We start from the raw sequence: 23,366 nt of genomic DNA on the forward strand, positions 1-23,366 counted from the left end.
CGTATCTTTAGAAACACTTCTTTATATCCAATAAGAAAGGTTTTGTCACTATATATTAGTTGGTAAATCTAAAGAGAGGTTGTGCAATCAGATTGTATAAACTTTTAGATTTAACAAACTGATAGGGTTGAAATTCAAATACAAAAACAGTTATGACTGTTCCGATATAAAACAAAAGTGCTTCAAAATAACTAATTAAAGCACAAAACATTTCAATCAACAAAACAGTCTTCACACTGATTCGTGTTTAAAAAAAAAAAAAAAAAAAAAAAAGCTTCATAAATAAAACATTTAGAAAATGTAAAACAGCAGAAGACACGAGATCTATGGGATATCTCACGCATCTTGGCTCAAATCTCCTGCCATATTTTTTTTTTTGTCTTTTAATTGACCTATTTATGCATAGATGGCTATTGAAGCCACGGAGCACCATGATAGGATTATCAAAGCTACTGAACTGCAACAGCACTGTGGGGATGTGGGGGCTGCAGAAAGACTTATGCGGGATAAAATATTTATGCTACGCTGAGTCTTGTCAGTAGTGGGGGGGGGGGGGGGCGCTTAGCATTCAATCGCAGTGCCTGCAGCACTGGAGATATTATCCGGACCTGCAAATCGCCTGCGGATCTCCACAATATGACACCAGTGACAACGTAATAGGAACATCATTCCCACAGTGCTGGCCTTTGCACATGACTGCAAACACATTCGAGTGTGCAAAGTCTTTGATGATAATTAGATCGACAATCTGTCTCTCCATCGGATTTGCCAAATCATTTAAACATCCGATGCTTAAGAACTGTGTGCGCTCCCTATAGAGTCTAAAGACCGGCCCTCACTTGGAACCAAATTCCTCCGTCCTGCTTTCCTCTTCAGTTGTTCCTCTGTTTGGTCTGATGTATAGACTCTGCTAGAAAATAGTCTATTATTTAACCACTTCAGCCTCGGAAGGATTTACCCCCTTAATGACCAGGCCCTTTTTTGAGATACGGCACTGCGTTACTTTAACTGACAACTGCACGGTCGTGCGACATTGTACTCAAACAAAATTGACGTCCTTTTTTTCCCACAAATAGAGCTTTCTTTTGGTGGTATTTTATCACCTCCACAGTTTTTATTTTTTGCGCTATAAACAAAAAAAGGCCGGTAATTATAAAAAAAAAAAAAAAACAATATTTTTTACTTTCTGCTATAATACATATGCAAAAAAAAAAAAATGTATTCATCAGTTTAGTCCAATATATATTCTTCTACATATTTTTGGGGAAAAAATAATCCCAATAAGCGTATACTGATTGGTTTGCGCAAAAGTTATAGCATCTACAAAATAGGGATAGATTTTTATTTTTTTTTTAATAGTAATGGCGGTGATCAGTGATTTTTAGCTGGACTGTGACATTGCGGCGGACAGATCAGACACCTGACATTTTTGACACTTTTTTTGGAAACCAGTGACATTATTACAGTGATCAGTACTAAAAATATGCACTGACATTGTACTGACACTGGCAGGGAAGGGGTTAACATCAAGGGCGATCAAGGGGTTAAATGTGTTCCCTGTTTATGTTTTCTAACTGTATGGGGGACTGTGTGACTGGGGAAACACACAGATCCGTCTTCCTGCTTAGCATCCCCTGACAGAAAGGAGATCTGCCTGGTTTACTTCTGCGGATCCCCATTCTGTCTCTGCAGGAACGACTGCAGGCGGCCAGTGGACATAGAGTCTGCCAGACCCACTGATTGGCTGCTCCGCTGGCCAATTGGAGCATGTGCACGCCGCCTACGGAAGCTAGTGCATGAATCGCCGTATCTGCACGGCGATTTGCGCAGCCGAGCCACCTTGCCACAGTACATCTGAGGCGGGTGGTCGGCAAGTGGTTAAAGCTGACGTTTAACCCTTTCGCTGCTAGAACCATTTTTGTGTAACCAAACATTTTTTACAAAGGGCCAATTAGCTGTCCTTCAAGCTTCAAAGGCGAAGTTCACCTTTTTTTTTTTTTTTTTCTAAATTCCAGCTCCCCTATGTACCAATATAGCAATAAAGTGATTGTAAAGGCTTGGTTTTTTTTTTTTTTTTTTTTTTTAAATAACAAAGATATCATACTTACCTCCACTGTGCAGCTCGTTTTGCACAGAGTGGCCCCAAACCTCGCCTTCTGGGGTCCCTCAGCGGCTCTCTCAGCTCCTCCCCGCATCAGATAACCCCCTTGGAGAAGCGCTCTCCCGGGGGGTTACCTTGCGGGGGCGCGCTCCCGAGTCCAGCATTTGCGTCCATAGACATGAATGCCGGACTCGGCCCCGCCCCCCACGTCATTGGATTTGGTTGACAGCAGCTGGAGCCAATGGCTGCGCTGCTATCAATCTATCCAATCAAGAGCCAGGACCCCGTGGAGAGAGGGAGAGTGCATCTCCGTCGACAGAAATACGGGGCTCAACTAAGTAAAACAAGGGGGCCGGTCACTGTCAGGTATTTTTTCACCTTAATGCATAGGATGCATTAAGGTGAAAAAACACGAGGGTTTACAACCCCTTTAATGTACTTATTTTGCAAAAATAAAACAGCTCCATTAAATCTACACCAGCTTACCTCACTCTCTTCATAGTGGTTTAAACACACTGCTCCATTACTTCTGCCTTATTTCCTGGAGAGACTTTAGGTCATGACACAGGAAGTCTGTCCAGGAAGTAAGGCAGAAGTAATGGAGCAGTGTGTTTAAACAGCTATGAAGAGAGTGAGGTAAGCCGGTGTAGATTTAATGGAAAGCTGTTTTATTTTTGCAAAATAAGTACATAAATGCTATATTGGTACATAGGGGTGCTGGAATAAAAATAAAACAAAAGGTGAACAAAAGGTGAACTTAGCCTTTAAGGGGGCCAGATTGTGGGCAGTGGGAATAGAAAACACCTTGGCATTAGCGCCTCCTCAATTGCATCAGTGGGAGAAATGGTGCTCTATTGTTGGTAGTTAGGGGAGAAATAGTGCACCATCATTGGTATCAGTGGGAGGAATATTTCCTCAAGGGCAAGATAAATGCAGGCAAAGGGTCACATACGGCTCCTAAGTCGCAGTTTGAAGACCACTGCCCTAGAGAATAAAATAGTGGTAGTGCCACATTTTTGCAGTGTTACATGATATTACCACAAAGCTCTAGGCAATGCAAAATTTCATAAAAAAAAAAAAAAAAAAAACACACTAAAGTTGACTTTAGGGCACACCAACACTGAAAATTACCCATTTTTTCTGTAAAATATAAAAGATGAGGTTGCACTGAGTAAATAGATACCCAACATATCAAACCTTCCATTTGTGTGTGCCTGGGAAATGGCAAAAAACTTCAATACACTATATTTTTCATAGGCTACGTGTTAAAAGCTCCCTGCAGGTCATCATTGAGCTTTACGGAGGAGGTCTGGTGCTAGGATTATTGCTCTGCATGCGCAGTATTATGCAACACATTTATCACAGTCAACGTTTTTTGTGCATAGGTGTCCCTGACGCCTGTTTATGTTCATACTTTCGTGTATGTAGGGGGGGGGGGGGGCACTTCATAACATTTAGGGGGAAGTAGATTTTACGTGCTTTGATGTAACTTTCATTTTATACAATTTTTAACATTTTTTTTTTTTTTTACATACCTTTTTTTCCATGTAGGGGACAAAGTCCTCTATGTGATGATTTTTTTTTTTTTTGTGACAGGTTCTCTTTAATGATTTAGACCCTGGATGTCTCCCCTGTGCTCCAACAAAGCTAATGCAGATGCTGATAAGGAAAGGACTAGATGAGGCTAAACACCTCTGGCCAGGAAAAGAAGTAGGCTCTACCTGATTGGCTGGGGCTTCTAATGCATGCTGTGAGAAGCTCAAAGTGTTCAGGGAACACAAGTTCAGTACCGGAGAGGAGCCCGTACATCTGGAGTTCAGCTTTAACTAAACAAAAAAGTGTTCTACTACATCAAACCTTTTATCCAAGCTATATAATATTGGATGAAATATTCTGAAAGCCAGTATAAGGGAAATGCAGTGGTGAAATAAAGACCTTGTGCATTCATTATTTTTGCTGTTTAAAGTGGTATTAGTCCCAAAACCAAAAATGTAATATATTGCAGCTTGCCAATCAGAGGTGGTGGCTGCATTTGTTTTCTTTTTTTAAGACTTTCTCTATTTTTCACTTGTTGATCTGGCCAGTAACAGATAATGTATTAGATTGCCCCCACTCTGGATGAAGGAGCACAGGGGGCACCTTTGGACATCAACATTGTCAGTCTGGGGGGAGGGGAGTGTTAAATGTACTAGCAGATTTAGATACACTAACAAACTGAAGCTGAAATCCAGCTCAGTTACAGCGAAAGCTTTTTTTTTCCTTTTGGGATAAAGGTATTACATAAATAAATAGAAACTGATCATTGTCAGCATCTCTGCTAGTACTAAATGGCTTGTCTAAATCCTCCAACTGCTACATCTGCAGAACAGCTTGCTCTGCTGAAAAATAACAGGCTTAAAGTGATATTAAAGTCTCGTTTTTTTATTATTATTTAAAAATAACAAACATGTTTTACTTACCTGCTCTGTGAAATGGTTTTGCACAGAGCCCCCTGGATCCTCCTCTTCTCTGGTCCCTCCCCTCCTGTAGAGTGCCCCCACAGCAAGCAGCCTGCTATTGGGGCATCCGAGCCGAGCTGCTGCTGCTTTGTGTCCATTCAGATATGGAGCTGCAGTTTGGCCCCGCCCTATCTCTCTTCTGATCGGCAAACTGACCTTGATTGACAGCGGTGGGAGCCAATGGTGCCACTGCTGTATCTCAGCCAATTGGGGGGGGGGGGGGGGTAGTCTTGGATGGCCGAGGCACTCATGTACATTGCTGAATAGAGATGGACCTTAGGTAAGTAGTAGGGGGGCTGCTGCGCACAGAAGGTTTTTTTTATCCTAATGCATAGAATGCATTCACACGGAGATGGCTCTGTCATCTTCTGGGACACACACAGGTCCCAGAAGGCAGCGGGCGAGCAGCAGAAAATGATGCACTGGGCCGTGGCCAGGCTGGGGTGGAAGTACACAAGAAACTTCATTAAAGGAGAAAGAAAAAAAAAGATAAAAATCAATAGCCAAAAACGAGTGGTGGAGGGGTAGTCTTTCCTTTAAGATCTAGCTGAAAAAGTCTACTAAAAAACATTTTAGTAGACTGAATGAATACTATTTTAGTCGACTAAAATATGACTAAAACGAATGAGATGACTAAAATACAAATAAAACTAAAATGCCATTTTAGTCAAAAGACTAAGACTAAAACTAAATTGAAATTTGACTTCAAAATTAACACTGGTCTGTAGTGCATGTTTATACCTCAATATTATAAATAATAACATATTCGATTTTTCACTCCAGCAGTATATGAGTTTATAAATTGTAGAGAAATGTTAACTAATGCATTGCAATTTAATTACGCCCATTCAATTTTAGATGACTAAAATGACTTTTAGTCGACTAAAATGTACTGGAGATTTAGTTGACTAAAATGAAAACAATTGCAGAAAACTAAAATGGGACTAAAATTAAAATGCCAAAATTAAGATTGGTGTGCAGCAGCCCCCCTAACACTTACCTGTCCACGAGTGTCTTAGCTGTCCGAGATTCTCCCTCCTGATTGGCTGCCGCTGCTGCCAATCAGGGGAGGAGGGGCAGGTCAGGGATCTGTGTTTAAATGGACACAGGGAGCTGTGACTCGGCTCGGGTGCCCCCATATCAAGCTGCTTGCTGTGGGGGCACTGAATAGGAGGGAGGGGCCAGGATCACAGAAGAGAGACCTGAGAAGAGGAGGATCAGGGCTGCTCTGTGCAAATCCACTGCAACAGAGCAGGTAAGTATAACATGTTTACTATTTTTATAGGAAAAAAAAAAAAAAACAAGACTTTACAATCACTTTAATACCAATTGAATTCTTCCTGGTCTGTGCAATGGGGACGTGTGCTTTGCTTATATACTTTCTTTCAAATCTTTCTTTCAAATTTAGGTAGAAATGCTCTTTTAAGAGTTATCATCAATATTAGTAAAGTACAAGTTTATCTTTTTTATTTTTTCTGTCTGTAAAATATCTGCCAAACATTCTTCATGTTCTTGGTTACATATATGTGGTCTGTGCAACCAAAATGCTATAGCAGCAAGCTTCCAGATCGCTTAGTCTTAGCTGCTTAGCTTTATTTATTTGTGTTTCAGGATTCCAACCTAATTTATGGTATTCCCATTGCTTGTTACATTCTTGAAAAGGCAAAATAAATAATAATTTTAGCACAGAGGGCACCCTCATATCACACCAGCAGATGTGCAGGCATGGGAAATGAGACTTCACATGAACACGTGTTTTGCTCATGCAGGGCAATGCATCAGGCTCTCATTAATGAATTTTAAAGAAAAAAGTAAAATGAGTTTTAGGTAAAGAGAAAAGGGGGGATTTAGAGATTTTATTTTGTATCTCTGTGGTCGCTGAGAGGGAGGTGGGGGAGCATTTCATTTTATCTTGGAGTTGGGTCCCAAAAGAGAAATATGGCCTGTGACCCAGAGTTAGCTGGTAGCGGTCTATTGCCTGCTATGAGCTGACAGGGAAAAGCCGAGCCAGGATCAGGAAGGATCCCGACAATATTGTCTAGATTTACCTGGATGCCTAACAGCTGGCTCCGCCTTTCAACTTTTGGCTGAGAGCCGAAGCCAGCAGCTCCCGCCCCCTCCCCAGCGTGGGGCTTCAGTGAGCTCTGGGGGAACAAGAGCTGAGCGATCAGCAGTCATGTAACTGCTCAATTCTCAGCCTTCGAGTCGGTGTGGGACAGCTGCATCTCAACACTGATGCTGCAGCATGGAGGTATAAAAAAATTTTTAATTTTTTTTTTTACTTATCCCATACTTCTCCTATAAACAGTTGCAGAACGCCCACTGCATTTTTACTGCGGCAGGGAGGCCGTTCTGTGCTAAATCACGTACATGTATGTGATTTACAACACCAGGTAGGGGGCGTGCACGTGCCCACCACCACGGTGTTTTGTTTTTTTTTTACCAAAGACATATAGCAGAATACATTTTGGCCTAAATTTATGAAGAAATTTGATTTTTTTTTTTTTTAATTGGGTATGTTTTATAGCGGAAAGTAAAATTTTTTTTTTTTTTTTTTTTAAATTCTTGGTATTTTTTTGTTTATATATAAAAAAAAAAAAAAAAAAACATTGGTGATCACATATAATTAAAAAAAAGCTTTTTTTGGGGGGGAAAGAAAATTACAAATTTATTTTGCATGCAGAATTGCTGCATTACCAGCTAAAGTAGTGCAGTGCAGAATAGCAAAAAATGCTCTGATCCCAAAGGGGGTAAATTCTTCTGGAGCTCAAGTGGTTAAAAACATTTCTGGAGTTCAGCTGGAGCCTAGGTTCACATTGGTGCGATTTGGCATGGGATTTGACATGTCAAATCCTATGCCAAATAGGTGGTTATTGCCAGAAATGGCGCTGCACAGATTCCCAAACGTAGTAACTGTACTACTTTTGGTGACTTCAGCAGGGGCGGCCCCGTCCATTAACAATGATCCTCCTCCCGACCAATCAGGAAGCAGGTTTTGACACTGGTCACCCGATTGGCTGAAAGGACAGGTGATCCTATTGGACGCCTAGGAGGAGGAGGGAGGAGCCGCCATGATGCAGAGAGGACACAGGAGCCTCTGCCCGCCGCCCCTTGGAGCCCGCAACCCGCCGCCCGTAGGAGCCCACAACCCGCCGCCCGTAGGAGCCCACAACTCGGCTGCCATAGATGTGGCAAGTGCCGCTCCCCCCCCCCAAAAAAAAAAAACAAACCACCAGCCGCCACTGGTCTTCGGGGTGCGATTTGTATAGCTCTGTGCAGGAACCCACACAGATGTCTCTGAAATCGCTCCCGAAGTTGGACTGACATGCCGGTATGCAATCATGCGTGTTCAGCCGAACTTGCATGATTTCTAACCCGCTGTCAGCGTGAACCTAGGCTTAAAGCGTGACTAAATGCAAACCTTTTTTTTAGTAATGGATAAAGTGGAGATGGATTGGAACACCTCTCAGGTTTTTATTGCTGTCTGTGCCTCCGTAAAGTTGATTCAGCCTCTCCATTGGTCTTGTTTACCATCATCAAAAGTAAGAATAAATGAAAATCGCAAAACTGCTGCTGTTTCTGCAAAACAGAACAGTAATGGAGGGAAATCTCCTAATGGGGACACTAGTTCTGGTGATCTTGGGGGCCCAATGGATTCCCTTAATTTGCAGGGATTTTCTCTTATTTCCTGTTTTGGTTATGGGACAGGAAGTTAAAGTAAATCTCCCCAATAGGACAAGGATGGCAAGAATATACCATACAGGGGTTCTAACCCTCCATTACTTAATCCAAAGTGCATTTAGTTCTGAGCTCCCAAGAGCTGGTGCAGATGGGATGGTGGTGGATGGAGAATGGACTCAGGTAAGTATAAGGGGGGGTTGGAGGGGAGCTGCTACGGTGTTAAGTTTTTTTTACCATAAAGCGGAACTACCCATAACAACATGATTAAAAAAAATTGTTATTATTATTATTATACAGGATTTATATAGTGCCAACAGTTTACGCTGCGCTTTACAACATTAGGGAGGACAGTACAATGCAATTCATTACAGGAGGAATCAGAGGGCCCTGCTCGTTAGAGCTTACAATCTAGGAGAATGTTATTCAGCAAGGAACATCCATTCCACATTAATAATTATGCTACCAAAATGAGTCTGTGCTGTAAATTGCCTCCAACATCGCTCCTGTTCCTTTTTTCCAGATGCTGCCATTTTGCTGAAGCTCAGAGCCCCTGAACAGCAGTAAATCATAAAGCGGAACCAAATCTCGTCAATTTAAAGCGGAACTTTACTCATAACATCTTGATAAAAAAATATTATTCTTTAGCAAGGAACATACATTCCACATCAGTAATAATACTACCAAACGTGCTGTGAATTGCCTCCAGCATTGCTCCTGTTTCTTCTCGCTGGAGGCTGCCATTTTTCTGAAGCCCAGAACCCCAGCAGTAAATCATAAAGCAGAGCTAAACCGATCGATTTAAATTGGTTTAAAAAAAGTAGTTACATTACTGGAATGCTGGGACTGCAAACTGTCACGTTTGCTTGTTTCTGCAATAAAACTGTCAGACCATCAAATGTCTGGTGTTATAACTGATCGCATGTGAGGCACCATGACAGTTGCAGATCAAATAGAAGCAGCTTCCTTGGCTGTAAACCAGGATAGGAGGGTTTAATTTTGCTTTAAGGCTGTCAGCAGATCAGCCTCTACGGACTCGGCACACTGCCTAAAAATAGTGAGCAACTGAGCATGTGCAGAGTGGGGTGAGACAGTGTATTACTAGATTTTAAACAGTATATATACTTATTTTTAATGTTTACATAGCTATATCTGCAAAAGGGGCCAGCATGAAGTCACCAGGACCTAATTTTCTGACTAAAGTTCTACTTCGGTAGTAAACCACTGAAAAAAATAAATATATAAATAAAAAAACCTGCAAGACAATGGCATAATGTGCTAGTATGCATTGCATACTAGCACATTATGAAATACTTACCTTAGAACGAAGCTCCCGCAGACCGACCCGGTCAGCACTGAGGGGGCTGACGTGTTACCTCGCCGTTTCTTCCGGGGTCGCTGGCTCCAGCACTGTGAGTGGCCAGGGCCACAATGACGTCACTCCCAGGCATGCACGCGGGAGTCCTACATTCTGGCACGATACGCCGGACCTTCGCTGCGCATGCACCACTGACATCATCGGCTGCACGCAGGGTGAATATCTCTTAAACCGTGTAGGTTTAGGAGATATTAATTTTACCCACAGGTAAGCCCTATTTTATAGGCTTACCTGTAGGTAAAAATGTCTAAGCGGAGTATACAACCACTTTAAAGTGATTGTAAACCCATTACAACCACTTTAACCTACAGGTAAGCCTAGATTAAGGCTTACCTGTAGGTGCAAGAAATATCTGCCAAACCTAAAAGGTTTAGGAGATATTTGCAGAAATAGCAGCACAGATGTCTACGGCGCATGCACCGTAGACATCGGGCGCAGGCGCACTGAGCCTGCCGTTTCTAACGGCGATCATGCCATTAGTGGCGGCACCAGTGCGCATGCACGGGAGTGACGCCATCGCGGCTCCGGCTAGTCACAGTGTCGGAGCCGCGATACCCGAAAGTCACTCCGGGATAGATGCCGGCGTCGCAGGAGGCGAACGAGGGGCTTCGATCTCAGGTAAGTAATTCATAATGAGCTAGTATGCTATGCATACTAGCTCATTATGCCTTTGTCTTGCAGGGTGTATTTTTTTTTTCCAAAGGCTTTACTTCCTCTTTAACAGTTTAAAAAAACAGTTACATTCCTGGAATGTCGGGATTGCCAACTGTCACATTTGCTTGTGTCCTCAACCAAACTCTCAAACTATCCAATGGCTGGTGTCATAACTGATCACATGTGCAGCACCATTTTTATCTTAAACCGGACCTTCAGTCATTTTTTCATCTTTCCATCTATGAAGAGGAAAAAATAAGAAATGAAAAATGGACTTTGTAGGCACACACACAGAATAGGTAAAAATAATTGAAGTTTTTTAATTGGATAAAGTTTAAAACAAAAACAAATATAAACAAATGAAAAAATTATATTAAATTAAATATATTTCATCTATAAATAAATATTTTTATATTCGTTATTGTTTTATTCTTTTGGATATTATGATATACTCATTCGATGTTCTTTTTACATACTTATTAGATCTACAAGTTCCTGAAGAAGTAGATTTATGCGCGTAACATGTAGAGCGATCTCTTTGTGTGACCTCAGACTGTGACTCAACTACTCCACGCACTTTATCTCCATTGGATGCTGCTACTGGTTATTTTTTCCATTGCACCAATTTGGATCAATATCTATATATCTTGGAGGTGTTATCTGAGTCTCTGGGGTTGTTTGACAATATTATGCTTTTCTTTTAATATGTGTTTGTAAACCATGTTTTTAACTTTATCCAATTAAAAAACTTCAATTATTTTTACCTATTCTATGCGTGTGCCTACAAAGTCCATTTTTCATGTCTTATTTTTTCCTCTTAACAATATTTAGGACGTTGGCACACATTTACCAGTGTATCCACAGTGTCACCCTGTGAGCATACAATTAAGTCTGCTTTTTTTTTTTCCATCTATTAAATCTTCTACCCTTCTTGTTAACCCCTTCACTGCCAGTGTCATTTACACAGTAATCAATGCATTTCTATAGCATTTTTATAGCACTGATCGCTGTATAAATGACAATGGTCCCAAAATAGTGTCAAAAGTGTCTGATGTGTCTGCCATAATGTCGCAGTCACGATAAAAATCGCAGATCGCCGCCATGACTAATAAAAAAATAAATAAATAATAAAAATGCCACAAAACTATCCCCTATTTTGTAGACGCTATAAATTTTGCACAAACCAATCAATATACGCTTATTGTGATTTTTTTTTTACCAAAAATATGTAGAAGAATTCATATCGGCCTAAACTGGGGAAAAAAAATGTTTTTTATATATTTTTGGGGGATATTTACTTCAAAAAGTAAAAAATATAGCTTTTTTCCAATATTGTTGCTTTTTTTGTTTATAGCGCAAAAAATAAAAATCGCAAAGATGATCAAATATCACCAGAAGAAAGCTCTATTTGTGGGAAAAAAAAAGGACGTAAAATGTTTTTAGGTTCAACGGCACACGACCGCGCAATTGTCAGTTAAAGCGGCGCAGTGCCGTATCGCAAAAAATGGCCCGTCATTCTGCAGGCAAATCCTCTGGGGCTGAAGTGGTTAAATGGATAGTAAAACATTATACAGCCCACTTCCTGTTTCTTGTCTGGTCATTAACCTAGGCTTATGACATCATGCATAGCTCTCTCTCTCTCACTCTCCTGAGAATTTGCCAGGAGGGGGGGGGGCGAGTCATAATAAGAGGGCCAATCAGAGCTGCAGAGCTGGAGGTGTGCCTGTGTAAATAAAGGAAGTGAACAGGCAGCAGCTTCAGCTGCCCATAGTTAAAATGGATGCAGCCAGACTTAGTGGAGGGAGATTTCTGCAGCATATTTGGAAAGTACAGAATCACAGAATATATCAAGTAATATGCAAAGCGGTTGGAGGGAAGCTTCAGAATGGCAAAGATGTTTTTATTACAAATTATGTGAGCAGACTGCAGTTCCTCTTTAATGCATTCTTTGCACCTTCTGTGTGCAGTAGCCCCCTAATACTTACCTGATCCCCATCCAACAATTTTGCATGAGAGCCTTGGCTGTCCAGGACTGTTCCTCCTCATTGGCTGAGACAACAGCGGCCGACTTTGGCAATCAAAGTCAGTGAGCCAATGAGGAGAGAGGGCTGCTGGCTGTGGGGGCACTCAGCGGGAGGGAGGGGCCAGGGCTGCCAGTGGGGGACCTGAGAGGAGAAGGATCCGAACTGCTCTGTGCACAACCACTACACAGAAGTATGACATGTTTGTTATTTTTGAACAAAAAACAAGACTTTAATATAACTTTAAGGCTGTCAGCAGATCGGCCTCTACAGACTTGGCACATTGCCTAAAAATGGACAGCAACTGAGCATGTGCAGAGCGGGGTGAGACAGTATGTATTACTGGATTGTACACAGTATAGACACTTATTTTTAATGTTTTACATAATTATACCTGCAAAAGGGACCAACTTTTTGGAGAGCAGCAATCTTATGAATGTGTGTCCCTGGGATGGAATATATTATACATGATATCAGTGTATAAGATTGAAGTGTGTCTATAGGAGTAGATTATACAGATCAGTGTATAGGATGGGGTGTGTCTATAGCGGTATATAATACATTATATCAGTGTATGTATAGGATGGGGTGTGTATATAGGAGTATATAATACATGATAGTGTATAGGATGAAGTGTGCCTATAGGAGTAGATTATATATAATCTCAGTATATAGGATGAAGTATGTCTTATAGGAGTATATTATACAGATCAGTGTATAGGATGGGGTGTGTCTATAGGAGTACATTATATATAATATCAGTGTATAGGAGAGTGTCTATAGGAGTACATTATATATAATCTCAGTGTATAGGATGAAGTGTGTCTTATAGGAGTACATTATATATAATCTCAGTATATGGGATGAAGTGTGTCTTATAGGAGTACATTATATATAATCTCAGTATATGGGATGAAGTGTGTCTTATAGGAGTACATTATATATAATCTCAGTGTATGGGATGAAGTGTGTATATAGGAGTACATTATATATAATATCAGTGTATGGGATGAAGTGTGTCTTATAGGAGTACATTATATATAATCTCAGTATATGGGATGAAGTGTGTATATAGGAGTACATTATATATAATATCAGTGTATAGGAGAGTGTCTATAGGAGTACATTATATATAATCTCAGTGTATAGGATGAAGTGTGTCTTATAGGAGTACATTATATATAATCTCAGTATATGGGATGAAGTGTGTCTTATAGGAGTACATTATATATAATATCAGTGTATGGGATGAAGTGTGTATATAGGAGTACATTATATATAATCTCAGTGTATGGGATGAAGTGTGTATATAGGAGTACATTATATATAATCTCAGTATATGGGATGAAGTGTGTCTTATAGGAGTACATTATATATAATCTCAGTGTATGGGATGAAGTGTGTCTTATAGGAGTACATTATATATAATCTCAGTGTATGGGATGAAGTGTGTCTTATAGGAGTACATTATATATAATCTCAGTGTATGGGATGAAGTGTGTATATAGGAGTACATTATATATAATCTCAGTGTATGGGATGAAGTGTGTCTTATAGGAGTACATTATTATTATTATTATTATACAGATCTCACTCTCTTCTATAGAGGGATGGGGAGTTCAGCTCTCCGCAGCGCCCTCTAGAGGGTCACACGCGGCGCTGTCCATCCCAGATGTGAAGACAGAGGCTGGGCCCCGCCCCCTCCTCTCCCAGCCACGCCTTCCTGCCATCTCCACATCCATGGAGTCCGCGGACGGGTCCGCTCTGTAAACTTCCCGGGAGAGGAGGGCGGTGTGAAGGTAGAGGGGGGGTGCTGTGTCCTAGGAGTGTGCACAGGGTTTGGATGACCCCCCCCCCGGGATCAGCTCACAAACTTCTTCCAACCTGCTGGAGGGGGGGTCTGTATTGGGAGTAATCCCCCCCCTTCTCTTTGGGGTAGAAGAATGACATATTGTCTGATGAAGGAGGGGGGAGAGATCCCGCCCATCTCTCTCGCAGGCCCCGCCCACCCCTCCCTTCCAGGTTAAGCCGCACACGTTGGTGCAAAGCCTTTGCGCTGCTGTGAATGGCCGTCGATTCGGTGGCTGTGATTGGCTGTGGGGCCGTTGAGGTGGGCGGTCCCTAGTCGCTATTTGAGCCGAAGCTTTCCCCGCTGCTCTGCACTTGTACACGTAGAGCGGCGCTGGGAGGAGTGGGCGGAGCCGGAGAGGCCGGTACACAAAGCGATGAGAGTCCCGGAGAGTTGCATTGACTGAGCGATCCCGGGGAGTCCGGAGTGTGGATTGTACCGCATGGTGGGTTGTGTATGGACGCGGTGCGGGGCCCCTCGGAGGACGGTGGAAGTCCCCGCCCATGCCTGTAGATCCCGGCTGCCTGGATGGGCGGATCATGAAGTGTTTGACTTTCTTTCTTCTGCTTCCAGAGACCTTCAAGAAGTCTAAAAAGAGCGGCGGCCGGGCGGGCGGCAAGGTGCAGGCATGCTATGAGATCGTCCCCCTGGCCCTCAAGAGGAAGATGGCTGCGGAGCTCTACCCTGCCCAGCACACCGACATCCCCGACAACGCCACCGCCAAGAAGAACGCACTCCATATCCCCCCGCACAGCTCCCCGCCACCTCCGCCGCTCCACAACCTCAACAACAACCACATCGACACCGATCACTGGCAGTCCTCACACCCGACCCTCCGAGAGAGGTGAGACTGCGCCCCCTACCGGGCGATACACTACATACGGATCATTGGGGGGATCATAGGAGGCTCTGCAATCATTGGGGGGATCATAGGAGGCTCTGCAATCATTGGGGGATCATAGGAGGCTCTGCAATCATTGGGGGGGATCATAGGAGGCTCTGCAATCATTGGGGGGATCACAGGAGGCTCTGCAATCATTGGGGGATCATAGGAGGCTCTGCAATCATTGGGGGGATCATAGGAGGCTCTGCAATCATTGGGGGGGATCATAGGAGGCTCTGCAATCATTGGGGGATCATAGGAGGCTCTGCAATCATTGGGGGGATCACAGGAGGCTCTGCAATCATTGGGGGGATCACAGGAGGCTCTGCAATCATTGGGGGGATCACAGGAGGCTCTGCAATCATTGGGGGGATCACAGGAGGCTCTGCAATCATTGGGGGGGATCATAGGAGGCTCTGCAATCATTGGGGGGGATCATAGGAGGCTCTGCAATCATTGGGGGATCATAGGAGGCTCTGCAATCATTGGGGGATCATAGGAGGCTCTGCAATCATAGGAGGCTCTGCAATCATTGGGGGGATCACAGGAGGCTCTGCAATCATTGGGGGGATCACAGGAGGCTCTGCAATCATTGGGGGGATCACAGGAGGCTCTGCAATCATTGGGGGGATCACAGGAGGCTCTGCAATCATTGGGGGATCATAGGATGCTCTGCAATCATTGGGGGATCATAGGATGCTCTGCAATCATTGGGGGATCATAGGATGCTCTGCAATCATTGGGGGATCACAGAATGCTCTGCAATCATTGGGGGTATCACAGGATGCTCTGCAATCATTGGGGGATCATAGGATGCTCTGCAATCATTGGGGGATCATAGGATGCTCTGCAATCATTGGGGGGATCATAGGATGCTCTGCAATCATTGGGGGGGATCACAGAATGCTCTGCAATCATTGGGGGATCACAGGATGCTCTGCAATCATTGAGAGATCATAGGAGGCTCTGCAATCATTGGGGGGATCACAGGAGGCTCTGCAATCATTGGGGGGATCACAGGAGGCTCTGCAATCATTGGGAGGATCACAGGAGGCTCTGCAATCATTGGGGGGATCACAGGAGGCTCTGCAATCATTGGGGGGATCACAGGAGGCTCTGCAATCATTGGGGGGATCACAGGAGGCTCTGCAATCATTGGGGGGATCACAGGATGCTCTGCAATCATTGGGGGGATCACGGAATGCTCTGAAATCATTGGGGGATCACAGGATGCTCTGCAATCATTGGGGGGGATCATAGGAGGCTCTGCAATCATTGGGGGGATCACAGGAGGCTCTGCAATCATTGGGGGGGGATCACAGAATGCTCTGCGATCATTGGGGGGATCATAGGAGGCTCTAGAGTACCTAGGAATCAGAGAGGCTCTGTTATCTTTGGGGTCATACAGGGGCTCAGCCATCACAGTGGCTTGACATCCAGGCAATATAATCACAGAGGCATCATATTCAAGAACTGCAATCACAGAGGTATTATGACCCTGCACTGTAATTGAGAGACACATCACATCCAGGCACTCCAATCACAGAAGTATTATACCCAGGCACTGCACTTTCAGGGGGCAGCACATCCATCCAGTGCAATCACAGAGGCTGCATACCCTGGCAGCACAATTTTAGGAGATATTACAAGCAGGCACTCTAATTACAGAGGAGTCCTAGCCTGGCACTGCAATCACAGGGGCATACTATCCTCCCACTGCACATACAGGGGCATCACTCAAGCCACTGCAATCAGAGGAGCATCACATCCAAGTACTCCAATGACATGGGCATCGGTGCAATCACAGGGGCACATCTCGCACTGCAGTCATGGGAGTACATTTTGAAACTAATATAGGGGCACCTTCTGGCCATGCAATCACAGGGATACATTCTGAAAGCACTGGCAATGTAATTACCAGGGCTAACACAAGGACTCCACATACAGTCACTGCAATCAGAGCGCATCACATCCCTGACACTGCAGTCACAGGGGCACTACAAACACAGGGACTACCCTCACTGACACTGCAGTCACAGGGGCACTACACAAACAGGGACTACCCTCGCTGACACTGCAGTCACAGGGGCACTACAAACACAAGGACTACCTTCCCTGACACTGCAGTCACAGGGGCACTACAAACACAAGGACTACCCTCCCTGACACTGCAGTCACAGGGGAATCTATTTTGTGACAGCGCAATCACAGGAGTATCAGCCCCAGCAGAGTGCTGAGATTATGGCATTGCATTTAAAACTGTATCAATGTAAACATTGGGGTAGGAGATCCCAACAAACGCACAGCCACAGCTACACACCAATGAGCATTCTACTAGAGGTACAGCCTTTTGAATCTGTGGCATTTTAGTAAGAGATACAAATTGACATCTTCTTTGCATCACAACAGTATGTGTTTATATAAATCTACTGAACCTAGGTTGCTTTACAAGGCAGCTCTTTTAGACCCTGATCAATGGGAAAACATTGTATTGCTCTGGAGTGATAGTAATAATCATAAAATACTGAGGGTGGGTTAGGCCAGCAGTCCCCAGATGGTGCAGGCATGACACACAAGCCCCATGTGAGTGGTTGGGCTGCTGGTGTATCGGCATATGTAGATCCTGTACACATTAAGCTAGCAGGCATCCCCCACAACGATTTAGCAAGCAATGCATGCACTGAGCGGTTTGCTAATCTGCAAGGAGCATCAGCAAGTACACGACAAGGTCTAAGCATGGCGATACTGATAGGGGGCTTTCCTCATTGCAGGGATGCCAGAAGCAAACTGAAATAACACTGGGTCAGATCACTCAAGAAGAGACCAGACTACTACAAACACATCAGGCTGCCGTTATTAGAGACATTAGCACCAATACATAGAATACTGCACATCAAAGAGGGATGACAGCTGACACTGAATCAAGAGAAGAACACGTAGGATATTTCCCACAGAGCAAAGAGCATTCACACACCATAACATTGCAGCTTACATCCGTCAGAGGGGAATACCGATCACCTTCCTAAGGTTAAGGTGCTGGGAATATGGATTTCTGCCCTAACAGTACCATCTTGTACTATCTACATTATACCTTTCTGTTTAATAAATATCAAAATTCTATTTTTGCCACATTTCACGCAAGATTGTCCTGTAATAGAATACTGATCACAGCCCAGCAGATGAGAATTTAGAGGATGAGACTTAAAAAAAAAATATTACATTTTTGAGCCTTGGGTATTAATAATAGCACATCTAACAGCTGCATTAAGATTCAGGTGGCATACAAGTGATGGCACAGGTCCCAGAAATGATTGCTGTTCATCTACAAGAAACTGACATTTGCAGACTGAACACTTGTGTCAACCCTGCCACAGAGGAGCTTACACTCTATTGTCCATACACATTAGCAGTAGCACACCTATAGGGCCATCTAATAATGTTTTTGGCTAGCCTGAGTTTGTAAAAATATAAGAATATCCAACCCATATTATACCCGGATAACAAGTAAATCTAATTTATTAGCATCTTTCTTTACAACATTTTAAATTCAGTTTATATCATGGACTCTTATTAGAGCTTGGTTTGTTACTTGGTTTGTTACTTGGCCATTTTTTGTCAGTAAGCCTATTTGCTTGTTTTAGCCATGAGCTACAGAGCAGCTATAGAACTACAATTACCAGCAAGACAAAGCCTGCTTGTAACGAGCCCACAGCAGCCTGAGCCCCCTTCCTGTCTGATGTCAGATATTGGCAGTCTCTCTGGCTTGCCCGTTATCCCTAGTCTCCGAATGGGGATTGACAGCAAGAAATTAAAGCTTTTCAGGCAAAGCCGCGCACTTCTAGATTTTCTTTCCAGTAGTGTAAAATTAATCTGTAGAGAATTTCTATGAATACACAGAAAGATCCCTCGGATTAACCCGATTAACCCACACAAAACTGGTAGGAGACTAGAGAGAATATCTTGGGAGGAACACGTACTGCAATATAAATAAAGAACCATGTACGTGTCTGAAATAATCAACTCGCCCTCAGATTTAGTGAACCTGCTGAGCTTATTGTTGTTTCTTAAGGTTATTTATATAGCACCAGCAAATACACAGAGCTTTACGTACTGTACTTTCACATCAGTCCCTGCCCTCGAGGAGCTTACAATCTAATGGTCCCCATTTTACATGTACACATACTAGGGACAGTAACTTTTTTCTTTTGGAGTACTGGGGGAAACCCATGCAAACTCTAAACGGTGTCCTGGTCAGTATTTGAACCAAGAACCCCAGTGCTGCAAGGCATAAGTGCCACTGTAATGATACAGAATGTAGTAACCTACAACTAATCAGCACTTGCTATGGGAAACAATCACATCTATAGCATTAAATAAACCTGTACAGCTTCTGTCAAAGAGCCATAAATCTGAGCAACCAATCAACAGTTAACTTCCACGGCTTTCTTTTAATCTGATAGGTTGCTGCGGGTTCCTGCACGTAGCGTGCTCTTTTTATCATCTTATTAGATTAGCCTCTATTACATTTAAAAAGACAGCCTGCCCAATTAAATTATGCTGAACAAATGTCCTCCTGTACTGTTGAAGGATAATGTTGTACCTGCAGCGTTCTGAAGTGTATTTTCATTTCTTTTAGAAACGCATTGATGTTCAACAACGAATTAATGGCCGATGTTCACTTTATCGTGGGTCCCGCTGGGGCCTCCAAGAAAGTCCCCGCACACAAGGTATACCGAGCAGTAAGACTGACCCAACATTTTTCTATTTTACTCTTAAGTTAGATTCTAAACTTTAGGTTTTCCCCTTTTTAGTACATTTTGGCTGTCGGCAGCTCGGTGTTCTATGCCATGTTTTATGGCGATCTAGCGGAGGTGAAATCTGAAATCCATATCCCAGACGTGGAACCTGCAGCATTTTTAATCCTTTTAAAGTAAGTGGTCATTAAAGAATTGGAAAAAAGAAGTACTGCAGCAAACATAAAAGCTTATAAAATATGCATCTCTTAGCTGGCATTAATGGCTTTCTCCTGATCTGAAGATTTAATATGGTCATCTGAACGAGTAGTTCATAAACCACAAAAGCTTGGTTTTGATTATGTACGGATACAGATATATCTAAAAAGCATTGCTAGTAGACGGGTGAAATATAGGCCTAAGTGATCAATGATGTTTTTGTTCCTGGAAAAATAAGTTTGGCATGCTCGTGATTAACTGTAGCCGAGCAAATCAGCTTTGATCGAAGCACCTTTGGTGTATTTATTCTTATACAGGATTTATATAGCCCCCAATAGTTTACGCAGCGCTTTACAACATAAGGGTAGACAATACAATTTGATACAGTAGGCATCAAAGGGCCCTGATCATTAGAGCTTACAATCTGAGGGAGGGTCAAGACATACAATAACTGTGGGGGATGAGCTGATGGAGAAAACCGTGCAGTGGTTAGGTTGAAGTGGGCTAGGCTATTCTGAAGAGAGAGGTTTTCAAGGATCGTGTAAACGTGGAGAGAGTAGGAGATAGTCGTAAAGTTTGGGGTAGGGAGTTCTATAGGATGGGAGAAGTCCTGGAGGAGAGCATAGTAGGAGGTTACAACGGTGGAGGTCTTAATTAAAAGTGATACTGCAGTCAGTCTTGCCTAGCCTTAAAAAGGTTATTAGCTGAAAACACTTAACTACACCGACTACTGAAGGTATCCATACAGAGAGAATGAAGTAGGCTACCACTGCCAACCCCTCCTGCAAACACTAAATGCTTGGCTCTTCTGGTGATCCACTGGCGACAGTATTTTGAGTCACTGACCTGAAGCAAGTGTGCAGTTTAGGAGTTCTGTGACAGTACTCAAGCCAGGCAACTAGCCTTTCAGAAGGATGTTGCCAATGTTGGCCTACAATTTGTTTTCAATTTCCTTCAACCTTTTGTTGTCGGCCATATGCATATATGTGGCAGTGGTCTTTAATATGCGTATAGCCAGTGTCACTGTTGTGGTTGAGAGCATGCTCACTCAGCAGCTCTAGCACTATGACCATGCTGCCGCTGGCATTTCCTGGTCTCGGTTGATGATTGGTGGGAGAGATTACCAATTACATGGTTACAGTTCTGGGATGTCCTTCCATGTGCATTGTGTGCTCTGACCGCTGTCTGCCTTGGACACAGTGGCCCTTTACCATGTGATCAGCTGTGTCCAAGCACAGCTGTCACACGTAAACAGACTTGCTGGTTATCGGCTCTCCTTTCCTCACACAGAGACGGCATGTGAGGAAAGGAGAGTCTGTGTGAGGGCACAGTGAGTACAGCATTTACGCTGATAATCAGGGCACCGATCATCAGTGGCCCGATTATCAGTGCAGCCTCATCAGTGAAGAAAAATAGCTTCTTTGCAAAATTGAACAGAAACTAAGAAAAAGGTTACTTTTCACTTTTTTTTTTTTTTTTGTTTATTTAGCAAAGAATTAAAACCCCAGTGGTAATTAAATACCACCAAAAAATGATAAAAATGTAATTTGAATACAGTGCTCCATGACTGAGTAATTGTCATTCAAAATGTGACAGCGCTCAAAGCAGGCTTGGCAGGAAGGGGGTGAAGATGCCTGGAATTGAAGTGGTTAAATGCATTACTAACTATGTCTAATTTTGAGGAAAGCCATTCTGCTTTTTCACTGGCCCTTTAAGCCCTGAAATGAAATGTTAATGGCTCAATTCTTCTTTGTAGGTACTTATACAGCGATGAGATTGACCTGGAAGCGGACACTGTGCTTGCAACACTCTACGCTGCCAAGAAGTACATTGTTCCTGCGCTGGCCAAGGCCTGTGTCAATTTCCTGGAGACCAGCCTAGAGGCCAAGAATGCCTGTGTTTTGCTTTCACAAAGCCGGCTTTTTGAAGAGCCCGAGCTGACTCTGCGGTGTTGGGAGGTTATAGACGCTCAGGCAGAGCTTGCACTGAAGTCAGAAGGCTTCTGTGAGATTGATCTGCCGACTCTGGAGATTATTGTGACACGAGAGACCCTCAACACAAAAGAGGATGTTGTGTTTGAGGCGGTTGTGAGCTGGGCAGACGCTGAGTGCAAAAGGCAAGGCCTGCCAGCCACCCCTACCAATAAAAGGAATGTATTGGGGAAAGCACTATACTTGGTACGGATTCCGACCATGACTCTGGAGGAATTTGCCAATGGAGCTGCCCAGTCGGACATTTTAACCTTGGAGGAGACGCGCAGCATCTTCTTGTGGTACACAGCTGCTAACAAACCGCAACTCGAGTTCCCACTTGTTAAAAGGAAAGGACTGGCACCTCAGAGGTGCCACAGATTCCAGTCTTCAGCCTACCGCAGTAACCAGTGGAGGTACAGGGGGCGCTGTGACAGCATCCAGTTTGCCGTTGACAAAAGGATATTTATTGGTGGTCTTGGGCTTTATGGGTCGAGCTGTGGTAAAGCAGAATATAGTGTCAAAATTGAACTTAAACGGCAGGGGGTGGTCCTTGCCCAAAACCTGACTAAATTTGTTTCTGATGGATCGAGTAACACCTTCTCAGTCTGGTTTGAGCACCCAGTGCAAGTAGAACAGGACACCTTTTACACTGTCAGCGCCATCTTGGATGGAAATGAACTCAGCTACTTTGGGCAGGAAGGGATGACGGAGGTGCAGTGCGGGAAGGTTACCTTCCAGTTTCAGTGCTCTTCGGACAGTACCAACGGAACTGGGGTGCAGGGGGGACAGATTCCTGAGCTCATCTTCTACGCATGACACATTTCCCTTCCCCTGCTACTGCTAAAGCACACCGACACGCCCCCTTTCACCCGGTTGGTCCTGACACGCACTGAAAAGGGGGGGTGTAAGCTTTCTTTTTTTTTTTTTTTTTTTAATGTTAAAACTGTACATCAGTATGGAATGTAACAAACTGCCTGTCAAAACTCCAACTGAAGGAATGCTTTTAGAGTTTAATCTTATTTTATTTATTTATAAACTATTTGAATTATTAAAACTGCAACATGCAGGGAGATGATAAAGAAATCTGCACACAATGTGCTTTTATTTTGTATATAGATAACTTGTTAAAACATAAAAAAAAAAAAAAGCAGATTCAAGGGAGAACTGCAGTTATATATGTTACATAAAAGATTTTTACTTCTACCCAGTTATGCTTTATTCTTGTTTGTTGTGAAGGTGCAAACTCACTAAGGTTCTTTCAAGTGAACGCAAACCCATTGAGGCTCATCATGCATTTACAGCAAAGTCTATTAGAGGGGAAAGGCTCGTTCTGTCTCACATTTGCCAGAAGCTGAGACAAATATATAGAAGTGTCTCAC

At 43.2% G+C, this 23,366-nt stretch overlaps 2 protein-coding genes across 5 annotated transcripts in view; one reads left to right on the forward strand and one right to left on the reverse strand.

Moving 5' to 3' along the window:
• Positions 1-23,366, reverse strand: part of BRF1 (BRF1 general transcription factor IIIB subunit) — a 643,919-nt gene that overhangs the window by 313,053 nt on the left and 307,500 nt on the right. The window lies entirely within an intron of this gene.
• On the forward strand, positions 14,041-23,192 carry BTBD6 (BTB domain containing 6). 4 transcript variants are annotated; one of them, XM_073610089.1, is made up of 5 exons: positions 14,041-14,129; positions 14,753-15,023; positions 19,699-19,789; positions 19,874-19,992; positions 21,771-23,192. In XM_073610089.1, the coding sequence occupies exons 2-5, from the start codon at positions 14,845-14,847 to the stop codon at positions 22,801-22,803; spliced, it is 1,422 nt and encodes a 473-aa protein (XP_073466190.1). In that variant the 5' UTR covers positions 14,041-14,129; positions 14,753-14,844; the 3' UTR covers positions 22,804-23,192. The 4 variants fall into 4 exon arrangements, with proteins under 4 accessions (XP_073466190.1, XP_073466191.1, XP_073466187.1 ...); XM_073610088.1 differs by lacking the exon at positions 14,041-14,129 and adding an exon at positions 14,402-14,624; XM_073610086.1 differs by lacking the exon at positions 14,041-14,129 and having other exon boundaries at positions 14,401-15,023.

This window comes from Aquarana catesbeiana, linkage group LG13, assembly GCF_042186555.1.
Source record: "Aquarana catesbeiana isolate 2022-GZ linkage group LG13, ASM4218655v1, whole genome shotgun sequence".
In the NCBI taxonomy this organism is placed as follows: domain Eukaryota; kingdom Metazoa; phylum Chordata; class Amphibia; order Anura; family Ranidae; genus Aquarana; species Aquarana catesbeiana.

What these genes read in the sequence shown, in the direction of transcription:
- BTBD6 (XM_073610086.1), top strand. Translation starts at nt 14,683, where the DNA reads ATGCCTGTAGATCCCGGCTGCCTGGATGGGCGGATCATGAAGTGTTTG. An exon ending in AGAAAGTCCCCGCACACAAG is followed by an intron (nt 19,790 to 19,873) that starts GTATACCGAGCA and finishes TCCCCTTTTTAG; the next exon opens with TACATTTTGGCTGTCGGCAG. An exon ending in GCATTTTTAATCCTTTTAAA is followed by an intron (nt 19,993 to 21,770) that starts GTAAGTGGTCAT and finishes TCTTCTTTGTAG; the next exon opens with GTACTTATACAGCGATGAGA.